The following is a 14,864-nucleotide window of genomic DNA, read 5'->3' as shown; positions in this document are numbered from 1 at the left end:
TGACGATTGATTTAGTCTTACAAAAATTTCTCATAAATCAAAAACGATCGTAATAGACGGTAAGTCTAACATCAATCATGTCCCATTAAAAAAAAAAAAATCTTACACGAAAGGCAGACGCTGAGAGCTGATAATGTCCTAAAAAACCAATTAGCAAGGTGCGCAGAAAATCGTCTATCTGAAATTGTACCGACCAACTGACAGGAATTAAAAAAATTAAGCTTCTCCTGCAAACTAGAATGAATAGGAAAATAACAGCAACTGCAAACCATCAAGATATTAGTTGAGAATCGAGGTTGTTGATTTCGTTGAAAACCATCAACTTTGAGTTGAATATTTAATTTGTATTTTTCTTATATATTATTTCAAGAAAGAACAAGTAGGGAAAAAAAAGTTGTAAAAATGTCAATCGGATCAAACGTCTGCAATGGCGGCCAAGTTTAAGCAGATTGCGCTAACGGGAACCTGCTTCGGATTAAGGGCCGCAATCAGATATATCTTTACGCCGTCGCAGTGAGATCGAGAGCTTTCCGTTGTGCCTCTGTTTTACTCTGGAGCGGCGATCGATGGCCGAGCGAGTGCACCCGGCTCGGATGCCGGAGAAGGGCATACGTCTGGAGAGTCCTCGCCTCTCAGCTTCCTCCGCAGAAGCCGTCCTCCCCGTCCGCAACCCCTCGCCTCCGGTGCCAGCAACCCAGCTTTGTAGCTCCCGCCGCCGCTGTTTGCTCTGCCTCGGCGCGTTCATCCTCTTCCTCGCAGCCACGGCAGGCATCCTGTTCCTCGCCGTACGCCCCCGCGTCCCACGCTACTCCATCGATGGCGTATCGATATCCTCCTTCGTCCTCACTGGTTTCACACTCTCCCCTGTTTTCTCCGTCACCGTCGTCGCCGACAACCGGCGCAACAAGAGGGTCGGCATCTACTACCGCGACGCCAGCGATATAACGGCGGTCTACGACGGCGTGTTGCTGTGCGAGGGGAGGTGGCCAGAGTTCTACCACCCGCCGCGGAACGAGACGAGGTTCACGACGGAGCTGACGGGGTCAGCGATCCGACTGACGGCGGCGATGCAGGAGGCCCTGACGGCGGCGCAGACGCGGAGGAAGGTACCAATGGAGGTGAACGTGGGGGTGCCGGTGAGGATCAAGTTGGGCGCCGTCACGAGCTGGACGTTCAAGGTGAGAGTGAGGTGCGAGGTGACGGTGGACGGCCTGACGGAGAACACCGTCGTCGTCGACCGGCGTTGCCATGCCAAGGTCAAAATTTTTGGTTGACCTATGCTTCTGTTGCCGCTACCGCTCTATTCTTCCTAATTTTCTTCTTTAATAAAAAAATATTATTTTAGGTATTAAAAAAACAAATGCAAGGTGTGTCCTTTGACAGATATGCCCTTGTAATAATAATAATAATAATAATAATAATAATAATAATCAAATTCCATTTTCTTTCTTTGCTTCACACTTTATAAGCTGTGTACTTTGACAGATTTGCCCTTAAAACAATAATATGTTTATTAATATTTTTTTTTTCGTTCTTTCTCTTTCTTTCAGGCTTTATAAACGCACCTCTCTCTTTGTTTCGCACACATCTACAGCAAGAATCCGATCTGCCATGGCGGCCCAGCTTCGGTGGTCCGCTCTCAATCAACGCGTCGACGACCACTCCGGCGTTCACCGTCTTCCTTCCCTCCCCTCCCTTCCTCGTCGCATCTGTGCCACCACCTACCTTTCTCCTTCCTTATGCTCCCTCCGCTTCACTTCCTCAAGCCCTAACCTTCCCCGTGCTCTCTCCTCTTCCGATCTCCCCTTCTCTGGAGGAGGTTCTGGAGGAACCACCGGCGGAGGCGGTGGTGGCGGATCGGGCCCGGAAGGAACTCCCGGCGACCATTACGATGAGCAGCGCTCTGGCTCTTCTAGCTTGCTCGGCCTCTTCCTCGAAGGTTGGCGGGCTAGGGTTTCGGTGGATCCCCAGTTTCCCTTCAAGGTCCTTATGGAGGAGCTGGTCGGTGTGAGCGCATGCGTCCTCGGCGACATGTCTTCACGCCCCAACTTCGGCCTCAACGAGCTCGACTTCGTCTTCTCCACCCTTGTTGTGGGGTCCATCCTCAACTTCGTTCTGATGTACCTCCTCGCCCCTGCCTCCGCCTCTCCTGCTGCTTCATCTTCCCTCCCCGGAGTGTTTGCTTCCTGCCCCACTGGCCATATGTTCGAGCCGGGGTCTTACTCGCTGTTATCACGTCTCGGCACTTTGGTTTACAAAGGCGCGACCTTTGCGGCTGTAGGTTTTGCCGCTGGGCTTGTAGGAACAGCGATCTCAAACGGATTGATCGCTTTGCGCAAGAGGATGGATCCAAATTTTGAGGTTCCCAACAAACCCCCGCCTACGCTACTGAACGCTGGCACCTGGGCTTTACACATGGGTTTGAGCAGTAATTTCCGTTACCAAACTCTGAACGGTTTAGAATCTGTAGTGGAAAAAGTATTGCCACCAGTAGGATTTAAGACATCGGTGCTGGTTTTGAGGTGCTTGAATAATGTGTTTGGGGGGATGTCGTTTGTATTGCTTGCGAGGCTGACAGGGTCACAGAAGGTAGAAGCAGAGAAGCAAGAAGACAAGCAAAGGCTGATTGATAACGGTGTCCCTGCAGTTTCTGAGGTTGAAGATGCTGATTTGCAGAGGAGTGAGTCAAGTAAGTGATGGGTATAGTGGTTTTCTGTCAAAGAATGGGGAAATGCGCAATATCTTAAGAAGAAATAGAACAGAACTTCGGATGTATTAGTAGTGAGCTTAGTAGTTTCACTTTGTTAATCCTCAGAGTAGGTGCTACTTCTTTTCTATATTGAATGAATAACTAGGATTATGGGTTTCTCACGTTCTTTCCCTCATAAACTCTTTTAGCTGTTGTTTGCTAATCTTTCAAAAAGAAGCATCTCATGGTCTCATGATATGTACAGAGATGCAAAAAGGCTTCAAAAGTGTAAGATGTTATTGTGTTTTTTTTTCATTCGTTTTCTTCATTCTATTGTGTCATGTTAACCGTGTCATATTTAGGAAGTTGTGTTAATTGTGTTGATTAAGATCATGTAAATAAATATGAACATACTATAAACCTACTTATATTTCAATAGATAATTGCAAATAATGTAAAATTGGTTAAATTTTTAGAAAGATAATTTCTATATGATAAAAATTTGATTCAATGTGATAAAAGATTAATTAATTTATCTATTTGATAAATGGTTGAAGTTATGTTGTGCTTTCATCATATCCATGTTTTGTTATGAAGCTTTCTTCTTTTGACTCTGAATTCCGGTTTCACTCCAAGTTATGTTCATAACATGTCCAACATGGAATAGTTGAATGGATTTGAAATTAGCATGGCATATTATCTAACAGAAGTTTTAGCCCCTAAAATGCAGCTAATATTGGGTACAGTTAGATAGTTAGCAGTTATGCTATTGTTTGTAGTATCAATTATTAAGTTTGATATCTTATATTTAAGTTTCTGATTTTTCTTAAGCCTTTTGGGCTTGTTAAAATTTAGAACATTTTCTTGTGAAACTTCTTGTCTCATTCTCGCTCTCAATCATTGCGTTTAATAAATTTAATTGGTTTTTTGTTCCACCTTATCCTGTAATTAATCAGTTTCATGGAGAATCGAGTATGGAGTTTCTCATTTGTCTCAGTTTAGCTAGTGTGTTATCTAAAATGCATCTATCATTAAGTGTTGTTATTTAGTAGGTAGAGAAGGAAAACTCCATCTAAAATTTTCTTCTAAATATTTGCTCATAAGTCATAACTTAGTATATTTGGTTAATTTTTTTCTTTGCTGAATCAAATCGCTTGTACTTTTAATGGCATGCCACATTTATTCTATAATGATCATTAAATCAAGAGCAAACTGGGTTTTGGTATAATATACAATTATTCATTACCTTGTTTACAGATTTGCAAACATCACTTATGAACAGGTCTATAAATTCATCTTGGTTTCACCTCCTACTCAAGTTCAGCTTTTATTTACAACGATCATAAGAATCTCAAACCACTAAGGCTTATAAATTACTGAGTATAGTGGCATATTGCATCTTAAGATTGGAAAATAGCAGAATAAGAGGAAAGATTAAGCGGGGAGGAAAGCTTTTCCTGGAAAACAATAGATCTGTCCATTGGTTACTTGGGCAGATGGACTTCCAGGAAGATATGATGCCTTCTTGGTAACTTGCAGGAACTGAACATGGTTGTAGTCTCAAACCTAGAAAAACATGCATGAACCTTGCAGCAGGACCATTTGCGACATTTTTCTTTGGGTTACGGGTGAGTACATGACAATGGTTTAACAACGTTGGCATGAAAAACACAAGGAGGATTATCAATCTTGGAGAAGGATTTGGGATCAATAATGAAATCATTTTCCAATGAGACATGTGTATCTCATTTGGGATCTGACGTTCAGAATTATCCATCGGATATCTTCTCTCTCTTGACAATATCTCCCATTTAAAGCCTGATGTTTTTGCCAAGACCCATAATCTTGTTCGAGCTCCATGGTCCAGATGCACCTCCACTCACATTTGAGGTTCAACCAAGGCTCTGCTGCACATGCAGTTCTTTACCTTTCCAAACACCTCAGAATTAGTAGGGCTGTATGCTGATGCTAAAATGTTCAACTTCCCAAACGAGCAAACTTATCTTTAAGATTTTTGTTTTGTGTTACCTCTGATATAGAACTTGTGATTTATGATATTTATTGTCTGGATGAGGGTTTTGATCCCATATGATGACTCACGCTGTCAAACAAACAATATCTTTTGGCCAATAAAGTCTGAGTGAAAGTGAATCTCTTCTGTTGTGAAACCAAGTATCAGGTTGGAATTTGACAAAATCTCGCTACAAGTTGTTACTAACGTGGCATTTTTTTTAACCTTTTCTCTCTATTGAAAAGCTTCGTATCATACATTGTTGGTTTGGTTTCTCTAAGCATGTTCCTGAGTAATTCTGTAGGACTTGCATCTTTTGCGGGGGTGCTATTCTGATTGACTATACATTTTTAATATGCTAGCAACAGTATTCCAAGTAACATCGAATTTTATATTCTTCAAACTTGCACCGAACGGACAGAGGGATGTTTGAGCATCATTCCTGAATTCTCATGTAGGGTAATTATTTCTGTTTATTTTATTAACTTCTACCAGTCACGTTTGAAAATAGAAGATCAATTACTTAAAGCTTGAATTTGATATTAGTTGAGATTATATCTTATTTGGTAGTGTTTTTCTTAGAATTTATGTTTATTAAACAACATTTTAAAGCTCATAGACTGTAGTTTAGGCAGTTAGTGTCAGAAGATCATGCAAATTTGGCAAGTTGTGTTGAATAATTCATATATGTTTCCAAAATGTAGCTTTATGTATCACAAGAATGTATTTATTTATCATTTTGGATACAGAGGACTTTTGTGGTTAAGGTGCAGACTGCAGGATTTCTGTTTCTTCTACAAAAACTAAGCCTAGGGACTCCAACATTATCTCGTTTGGGCAGTAGCGGTCTGAAGGTCGTACCAATTGTGCAAATATTGAATAAGTTTGTATCTGTTTCCAAATTGTGGCTTCATGTGTCATATTTTTGTTTGTACGAAAGCTACTACTTTTGTAACAAAATAAATGTTTATGGCATCTTGGATGTCTTGCAGCCGAGCAAAAATGCAAGCGAATGTAGAATGGTGGCAGGAATATATCTGCGATGACATGCATTTTATGGTATCACTGAGTTTCATCACAATGATTATCTGTTGCCTATCGTTGTTCTCATCGGTTGATTTATTCTTGCACTGGAACCAGTATATATTGAATTCAGTCACCATCACTTGGGCTTTCCAGATTAGCAGTGCCAGATTTTACATATTGGTCATCGTTAAATTTGTTGCTGACCTATCTGAGGAATTTAATGGCTTAAATTCATAGATTGATTGATATTTTTATGGCTATATTTTGTTGATTGCAGATATTAGTTGCTACATTCATGGATTGCCGAAGTCACAGATTTAGGTGAATCTTTCATCTGACTGAATACGTCATGGGCAATTGCATTTTCTGCCAATTTGTGACAACTCTCCTAGAATTGTTCTGACTACAGGAAAATATGAGAGCCCTTCATTTTGGTTAGAAGTTGAGCCATTCAGATTTGACTCTTGCATTACTGCACATTTGTTTTTTTTTTTTTTTTTTGTCATATGATATCTTGCAAGGAAAAGAAAAGGAAAATATGAGTGAGGTTAGATAGGAGGATATTGAAAGGCATGGTACACTCCTAGTCCCACAATTTGGCAACCTACTGTCCAAGCAAACCAAGAAACAAGTTTGGGATGAGAGGAAAAAAAAGGTAGATAGGAAAGGTAAGATGATACCGACTCGTTCAGTGAGTTCAAGCTGCGGTTTTCGGGTTGTTGAATTGGTTGGTTGGTCCGGTTCACAACAACTTTGGTATGCACAATTTTGGGAACAAAAGAATCAGTCTTTAAGCTTGTGACTTGCTAAACATGTTTTTGCGTTCTCTTTATTTATTTATTTTCCTTGAGTTATTGCGATGCGGCTTTGAAACAGTTCAAATTTGCCTTCCTGGAGAATGTCTTTAATGACTTGCTCTTTGGATCTCCAAGCTGATTAACTTGTTTGCATCCACTGATCAACCTCGGTTTTTTTTAACTTTCAAAATGATCTCAATTATAAAAACAGGATTTTTCTTTAATTTGTCTTTTCCTCAGATGGAGTTAAATGAGTACAATGGCATGAGAAAGGTTCCGCCTCTTCAGAGCATCTAAACTGACACAAAGTATGCGCGGTGGAGTCCAAGTTGTATTGGGAGGCATGCCCGCCCTTTGAGCCAAGTGTTTTCTCACCACCTCCATGAGCTCTAACTCAAGCCACTTGGCTCCATCTGACAGCAGCACTCTTTAACCATGGTTAAGAGTTGAACAAATCCATCCATTTATGAGTTGTCACTGTAAATCCATGGTCAAGCTGAAACCACCTCCCCTTCCTCTCCTATATATGCACTCACAAACATCCTCCGTCAATTGTTCCAATCTCCGAATCCAGGAAAGGCTCTCCTCCCACCTCCTCCTCAAACGTGTTTCTAGTGACCAAAGCCGAGAAGCCAAGTCTCTCCAAGAAAGCTTCCAACTCAGAGAAGAAGAAGAAGAATTTGGACCTGTACTGTGTCTCCAAGCTGGTTGGCACACCAGAACTGGGTCTCCAAGCTGATTAACTTGTATGCATCCACTGATCAACCTCGTTTTTACTTCCAAAATGATCTCATTTATAAAAACAGGATTCTATTCATTTATTTGTCTTCTCATCAGATGGAGTTAAATGAGAACAATGGCATGAGAAAGGTTCCACCTCTTCTTCAGAGCAGCTAAATTGACACCTAAATGTGCGCTGTGCAGACGAAGTTCTATTGGGAGGCATGCCAGCTCTCGTCTCTCACCACCTCCATGAACTCTAACTCAAGCCACTTGGTTTACCATGGTTAAGAGTTAAGCAAATCCATCCATTGAGTTGTCACTGTAAACCCATGGTCAAGCTTAAAACAACCCCTTCCTCTCCCTATATTTGCACTCCACACTTGCCTCGTTGATCACTGTAAGCAACCTCCTTCAGTTGTTCCAATCTCCAAACCCATGAAAAGCTCTCCTTCCACCTCCACCTCCACCTCCACCTCCTCCTCCTCCTCCTCCAATGTGTTTCAAGTGACCAAAGTCAGGAAGCCAAGGCTCTCCAAGAAAGCTTCCCACTCAGAGAAGAAGAAGAAGAATTTGGACAACGGCAATGGCAAGAGAAGCTCTTCTTTCAGAGGCGTCACTAGGTAACAATTAAACTTAAAACAAAGAAAAATTTAGTTGTGCATGGTGTTTCGATTTGTGGCTTGTCGATCTATAGGCATAGATGGACTGGGAGGTATGAAGCTCACTTGTGGGACAAGCTTTTCTGGAACCCCCTTCAGAAGAAGAAAGGAAGACAAGGTTAGTAGAAAGGCTTGATTAATGAACATGATCGCTGTCAATTATTTATTTATTCTGCCCTTTGATTTTAATGGCATTTGTTTTCCTTTTTTCTCACTTGGATCTTGTCTCGTGAACTGCACGTGGGTTGGGGGTCTCATGCGGCATCGGTATAGTTTATTTAGGTGAGTCACTGCTTACAAGTGTAATAAAAAAGATCCCTCTTTGAATTGGTGGTGTTCACTGTGAAGGGGCTTATGATGATGAAGAAGCTGCAGCTAGGACGTATGATCTTGCTGCACTCAAATATTGGGGTCCTGAAACAGCTCTGAATTTTCCTGTATGTGCTGATATTTAAATCTGTTTTGTGATAAAATAATAGATAGATAGATAAATAAACAATACATATATTGGATCCAGTTTGATACCTACAGAAAGGACTACGAAGAGATGCAAAGCATGTCGAAGGAGGAGTACTTGGCTTCTCTCAGGCGCAGGAGCAATGGGTTCTCAAGAGGCGTCTCCAAGTACCGTGGGGTGGCCAGGTTAATTAATAAATATGCTCTTTAGGATCATTTTTTTAGCATTATCTTTTGTTAGTGCCTGGACCATTTGGTTTCAAACCTGAATCATTCATTCATTCTTCCCATTTTATATTCATTTTCTGTATCTGGAAGCACGTGTTAATGAGGAGTAATTGATCTTTAGACAAAAAGGCTTTTCTTTTCAAAGTCCAAAATGTTGGAGAGTTGTAACTGCCGTTTAGCTAATTAATGGCTGAAATTTAATGTTTTGGCCGAGTCTGAATACGTTTTGTAGCATGCACACGTTTCCCATTTGAGGCCGGTGCTCTGAAAACAAACTGATGACATAGCTGGAATTTGGCAGGCACCACCACAATGGGAGGTGGGAGGCAAGGATTGGAAGAGTTTTTGGCAACAAGTATCTCTATCTGGGAACCTTCAGTGAGTCCTCATATTCCTTTCTTCTTCTTCTTCTTCTTCTTCTTCTTCTTCTTCTTCTTCTTGTCAGTTTCCTAAAATCTCATTTCAGGCACACAGGAGGAGGCAGCCCAAGCTTACGACCTCGCGGCGATTGAGTACAGAGGCCCCAATGCAGTCACCAACTTCGACATCAGCAACTACATGAACTGCCAGAAGGTACCTGCCACATCCACAAGCACTCCGGAAGCTCCTCCTCCGGAGGTGAACCAAGATTACTACAACTCTGAGGAACTTCAAGCCGAGGGCCAGAGTGTTGTCGAAGAAGAAAACTTGATGCCTTGGAGTCCTTTCATGGATCAATTCTTCGACGGCAGCTTCTTCTCCGGCAGTGGGTTTGAAGACAATCTGGAGGTCCTCTTCGAGAAAGAAGGAAATGCCGCTGCAAAAGATTGCATCTTTGATGAGTCTGCAATGGTGGTCGGAGAAGTTGGGTGAGGGTAAAGAGTGCTTTTGCTATGGCCATTGTGGTGGCGGCAGAGGTGGATTTTTTTTTTTTTTTGTGTGTTTGGTACTGCAAGAAACACTTCTGACCTTTTTTGCTAAGTCTTTTGGATTTGAAACTTTCCACAAAGCATAGTTTGGTTGAGCAAGCAAATAGAATTTCTCTACTTAAAGTTGAACGACTAGATTTATAAAACTAAATTTAATTTGTCCATTTCACATCAATTAAAAAAAAAAAGAAAAAAGGTTGATGAGTTGAATAGGATTCAACAAAAATTGAAATTATGGTATATGTATTCGGATTTTTGAATGCCAACTATAGGGCTGGTTCGTTGGACCAGCTCTCTCTGAGTCCTAGTTCGAATGGATTTGATCCGGTTTATCTGCCATCTACAAATCGGTCTTCCTGGCTCTTCTAATTTCTCCGATTCTCTTCGCAATCTCTTCAATGACACATAATTTATCTATTTCAGTTTTATGAGTTCCTTAAAAGATAAGCACTTTAGTATTGTAATATCATCTTTCATAAAGAGAAAAAGTCCAGTCCAATTCTTTTTTCGACTTTACTATTTATTGGAGATAGTGAGTTGATATACTTGAGTCACTCGAACTCGACATCGCTATATCTTATTGTAACGATTCGGCCCTCGGTTCCTTGAGCGGCTCAACTAGTAGTCTCTTGGTGGTCCCTTGGGCGGCCCCACTAGTGGCACAACTGACGACCCCTTGTGTCGTCGCTCACTTAGTTACCAGGATTCATAAACTCTAGTATTTAATCTGGAGATCTAGAGTTCGAATATTGGGGAAGGCAAAAATCCACTTGCCAGGGGTGGGAAGTCCTAGTGAATAACGACACGGCCGAGGGTCGTCGGTTGACGACATAAGGGATCGTCAAGGGACCGTCAAATGGGCCACCAGTTGGGCCGCCCAAGGGGCCGAGAGCCGGGTCGTTACAATAAAAAGACGTATTTTTATTATAACGACTCGGCCCCTCGGCCCCTTGGGCGGTCACACTAACGGACCAATCTGGCAGCCCCTTGGGCGGCTCAACTGGCGGCCCCTTGACTACCCCTTATGTTGTCGACCGACGACCCTCGGCCGTGTCGTTACTCACTAAGTCATTCCACCCCTAGCCAGTGTATTTTTGTCTTTCCCAGAATTCAAACTCTAGACCTTCAAACTAAGTACTAGAATTTATAAATCCTGATATCCTCGTTATACTTATTGGACTAAACCACCGATTATACATACACATGCTTATTGTCGGACGAAAATTAGTTGGGCTGACATTGATAAATTCTAACATGTGTTCACCTAAAATGATGAGTTTAACCAGATGAACCAGTCATTGATAAACTGGAGGTGATGGTGCTAAGGTTAACTGACAATGTAGATACGGAGGAGGTGGAAGTGTAGTCCACAGCACTTGCACATACCAAAAATAAATAAATAAATTAATTAATATTCTAGTTAATTTTATTGACTATCTCTAGTGATCGATCTGGTCCCATAAAAGTTTTCCATTGGTCATCAGGATAAATCGGGAAGCGCACGCGACGGTCAACCCAGAAACCCAGCATCCTTTGGTTACGCCCCCCATTTGGAAAAAAAATTCCTATAAATACGTCATAGTTAAGGTTCGAGCCGTGAATACTTAGATGATAATCTGAATATCCTACCGCGACATTATACCTCTGAGGACGTCACTTGCACATACAAGAGCAAATGTCAGATGACATTAGAAGTGATTTCTTAGGTCACCAGGTGCAGTGGACAAGAGGAAGTAAAACAAAATAGAGATACATTTGCCCCTCAATGGAACACATGTTTTCAAGTGGAGGAATAGTTGTGGAGATTGTGCTCATTTTCTCTAGGAAATTAGGAATTGTGCTTCCATTCCCTCCGCTAATTTAGTTTAATAGCTATTTAATTACGGTGATCAACATTTTGGTCATTAATGGCCCAAAATGATGATATTGGATGAACAATTACAAAGAGTATTGGCTAGGTCGTGGCGAAATAATTGCAAAGTTGCTGCCAATTGTTAGGATATTTTTGAAGTTAGAGAGGGAGTGAATAGCTTCTTTCACTTCGTCTTGATGATTTGCAGCGGATACTTAAAGCAAAGACTCTACAATGCTAATACCTCTGATATACTTGGTCTCCACCTGTTTAAGGTGACTAATTCAATGATTCACATGGTGCACATTGCTCCACTATGAACACACTCTTTCTCGAAAATAATCCGGAGACAGAAAAATCTCGTACAAGCTCATAACAAGAAAATACAATAAGAAATACAAACTAGGTTACACAAGAAATCGAAAAAGATTTCAACTATGAACCTTGCTTTGCTTGCTCTTTGGTTGCTTTGATTTAACCTCTTGTAGACTCGGAAATACAGCAGCACTTCACTCTGAATCGTCCAAGAACTAGTAACAAAGAAATGTGTGAGCATGTCTTTGAAATATCCACGAAATAGGGTTCTTCGACGCCTCCCAATCAATTCAACTTTTCCCTAATCGATTGTTACGTCATCCGATCGTTGGAACACCTGCAAAATGACCCTTTTTCTGAACCCTAATTGATTGGTGATCCATCTCAATCGATTCAGAAGGCTTTAATAAATTACCCAATCAATTCTACGACCCTCTGTTCTGTTGTGGAAAGACTTTAATTGATTAGCCCAATCGATTAAGACTTCTTAATCAATTCTTTCTTCTTGCGACAAAACACTGCCTAATCGATTGACCCAATCGATTAGCAATGGCTGAATTGATTGGGTCAATCGATTCAACCTTGTTTTCACGAATTTCTTTTAGTGAAACTCCTGGCCCTAATCGATTAGTCCAATCGATTAGGCTCGGCCCAATTGATTGACCAATCGATTTGAGCCATTTTTGTGTTCTCGCAAAAACCTTTTAATCGATTAGCTTAGGGTCAATCGATTGCCCCAATCGATTGTCCAACCCTAACTTTCTCAATCCAAGTCTAGGATTCCCTTGCCCAACATCCGATTAACTATGACTTGTAAGAACTTTCTCACCAAGTGTCCGGTCAACCTTTAACCCACTTGGACTTTCCATCTCATGTCAACTTCCTGTTGGACTTCTGATCACCAAGTGTGGTCCTCTTTGATCCACTTGAATTTTTCTCTTACCTAACTACAACTAGGACTTTTCTCTTATCAACGTGCGGTCCTCCCAGACCCACTTAAACTTTCCTTTACCAATATGCAGTCCTCCTTAACCCACTTGGATTTTCCTTTATCTAATCGTAGTTAGAACTTTACCCTTGCATAACCCTTAAGTTAGGATTTTGTCTTGTCTAACCTCCAATTAGGACTTTACCTTTGTCTAACTCTCGAGTTAAGACTTTGTCTAACCTCCAGTCAGGGCTGCCTAGTTAAGTATTCAGTTTTCTATGACCTACTTGACTTCTCTCTCACATATCGTCAAATATCTGGTCAACCTTGACCTATTTGACTTCTACTCACATATTATCCAAACATAGAAACTCAAGCTCAAATCCACTCGAGTTTAGTCAAACTGGTCAACTTTGACTTAAGAACGATTGTATCAATAATCTCCTAATACCATTAACCACGTGGGTGGTAGTGGTGGTCTTTAAAAGACCTATATGAAAGAATATGTATTCTCCTAACCACATGAATTCTAGGGGAAAAAAAAGAATTCTCAATCGAGAATACAAATAGAGCGTGATCTTATTTCAATAAGAACACAACATATAACATCAAAACATAAACCAAAAGCGACAAGTAACCTGATTGAAGAGTCATTGTCCTTGTGCTAGCATCATTGGCTTGATCCCTGTGGAAGAAAATGTATCGGAACGAAAAGGAAGGTCTTTCAAGGGGTTTAGGGTTAACGACATCCTAATACCTTCGTCAATGGGGAATGAATGGACATGTCAAGATGATGTCCTAAACCCTTGAGGATCAACCCTATATATAGAGAAATTCAATTTATTATTAGCTCATAGATGATAACAGATCAACCTAAGAGTTCTACGAATTAAACGCACATTCAATAACGCAAAACATAATAACCTTAAGTTAGATCACTTTAATGAGTTTAGTTTGTATTTATCTACATAACTTACAATTAAGTCCACCAATTAGGAATAATAACCAATAATCTCCTGCTTGTGTTACATGTGAGTTGTATGTGAAATACAAGTAAAATTTTGGTTGATATCAAGTTTTATAGGTATAGAATACTCTCGTAAACAATCTGATTCATTAACTTAATTGGTATAGCACTAAAGAGATCATAGTTACTATATATGTATTTAACAAGCACAAGCCCCAACAATAATAAAAATATCAATGTCATTAATGACATAACTTATAATGTGGATATGTAGTATGAAAATTACTTGAAATGTGATCAGTACATGTTAATTTCCAATTGGTCCTAAGTAACCTAAAAGAATCTAATCATATTTGACCTAAAAATGTCAAGAACGAATCATGTTTTAAGGACATTTATATTATTATCATAATAGTGACAAATTTAAATGTCACATAAACTAATTGTGATGTAGATTTTAAATTAAGATTATATATTCTAAATAAATATTAGTGATAATTTTTAATATCTTTATAAATTATTATAAATGATATTTAATAGTGTCATTATAGATTAGTTAAGGTATATAAACTCCCAATACAAATATATCTTCAAAAATATCTTGTATGTGACCTCTCTCATGCAATGGGTCGCTATACTAAGGTAAATGTCTTTCATAATTTACCCCCTTCCAAAATATGTAGGGGCACCCTAGAAAGGCCGCTAAGGTGACGATTCACCTTTTGATGCAATGATGCAACATCATCAAAATTCATCCATCATAGAAATAATTTTGAAGATACAATTTAAATCACTAATAGATAATTTTTATTCATCTGGCAACACTACAAGAAAAAAGCTAATAGACAACCCTTTAAAAGCATTGTCTATGTGGCTGAAAAAGCGTTGTTAAAAGCACTGTTGTTAAAAGTCTGCTCAAAGACAATGCTTTAAAAGCGTTGTCGTTTGTAGCAAAGACAACGCTTTTGCAACGCTTTAAAAGCATTGTGTATTTTTTGCAAAAACATCATTATTGCAACGCTTTAAAAGCGTTGCTGTTTTTGGCAAAGACAACACTTGTGCAACGTTTTAAAAGCGTTGTCTTTTTAAAATTAAAAAAAGAAAATCTATTTACAAAGTTATTTTTTATATTTACAAAACTATTAATTTTCTTTTACCATATCTAGATTCAAATTTGACATATAAAATAACATTCATTAGCTCAGCTAATGATTTCAAACTCGTACCAAAACAATAGAATTCAATTACAAAGTATTAGTATTTACAGGAGAATTCAACTATACACAAAGACTAAATAGTTCTGTT

At 39.8% G+C, this 14,864-nt stretch overlaps 3 protein-coding genes across 3 annotated transcripts; all 3 read left to right on the top strand.

Moving 5' to 3' along the window:
• Positions 1 to 389: 389 nt before the first annotated feature.
• LOC121976740 (NDR1/HIN1-like protein 13) lies at positions 390 to 1,475 on the top strand. Its single transcript, XM_042529046.1, has one exon. It carries the CDS (start codon positions 567 to 569, stop codon positions 1,272 to 1,274), a length of 708 nt encoding a protein of 235 aa, XP_042384980.1. The 5' UTR covers positions 390 to 566; the 3' UTR covers positions 1,275 to 1,475.
• Positions 1,476 to 1,561: 86 nt separating this feature from the next.
• On the top strand, positions 1,562 to 2,957 carry LOC121976738 (protein RETICULATA-RELATED 3, chloroplastic-like). The gene has a single exon (XM_042529044.1). It carries the CDS (start codon positions 1,612 to 1,614, stop codon positions 2,695 to 2,697), a length of 1,086 nt encoding a protein of 361 aa, XP_042384978.1. The 5' UTR covers positions 1,562 to 1,611; the 3' UTR covers positions 2,698 to 2,957.
• A 196-nt stretch (positions 2,958 to 3,153) lies between these two features.
• On the top strand, positions 3,154 to 9,549 carry LOC121976739 (ethylene-responsive transcription factor WRI1-like). Its single transcript, XM_042529045.1, has 8 exons — positions 3,154 to 7,269; positions 7,361 to 7,866; positions 7,941 to 8,023; positions 8,179 to 8,187; positions 8,254 to 8,342; positions 8,423 to 8,547; positions 8,891 to 8,967; positions 9,056 to 9,549. Exons 2-8 carry the CDS (start codon positions 7,682 to 7,684, stop codon positions 9,439 to 9,441), a joined length of 954 nt encoding a protein of 317 aa, XP_042384979.1. The 5' UTR covers positions 3,154 to 7,269; positions 7,361 to 7,681; the 3' UTR covers positions 9,442 to 9,549.
• Positions 9,550 to 14,864: the final 5,315 nt, after the last annotated feature.

The sequence above is a fragment of the Zingiber officinale genome, chromosome 4B (assembly GCF_018446385.1).
Source record: "Zingiber officinale cultivar Zhangliang chromosome 4B, Zo_v1.1, whole genome shotgun sequence".
Lineage (NCBI taxonomy): Eukaryota > Viridiplantae > Streptophyta > Magnoliopsida > Zingiberales > Zingiberaceae > Zingiber > Zingiber officinale.
Note: the sequence above shows the minus strand (reverse complement) of the source record. Positions and strands in the feature narration are given on the sequence as shown.

Bases quoted from the DNA above. Each gene is read 5' to 3' on its own strand.
- LOC121976739 (XM_042529045.1), top strand. From the start codon at position 7,682: ATGAAAAGCTCTCCTTCCACCTCCACCTCCACCTCCACCTCCTCCTCC. The intron at 8,343-8,422 runs GTATGTGCTGAT...TATTGGATCCAG, and splicing joins AAACAGCTCTGAATTTTCCT to TTTGATACCTACAGAAAGGA. The intron at 8,968-9,055 runs GTGAGTCCTCAT...ATCTCATTTCAG, and splicing joins TCTCTATCTGGGAACCTTCA to GCACACAGGAGGAGGCAGCC.
- LOC121976740 (XM_042529046.1), top strand. From the start codon at position 567: ATGGCCGAGCGAGTGCACCCGGCTCGGATGCCGGAGAAGGGCATACGT.
- LOC121976738 (XM_042529044.1), top strand. From the start codon at position 1,612: ATGGCGGCCCAGCTTCGGTGGTCCGCTCTCAATCAACGCGTCGACGAC.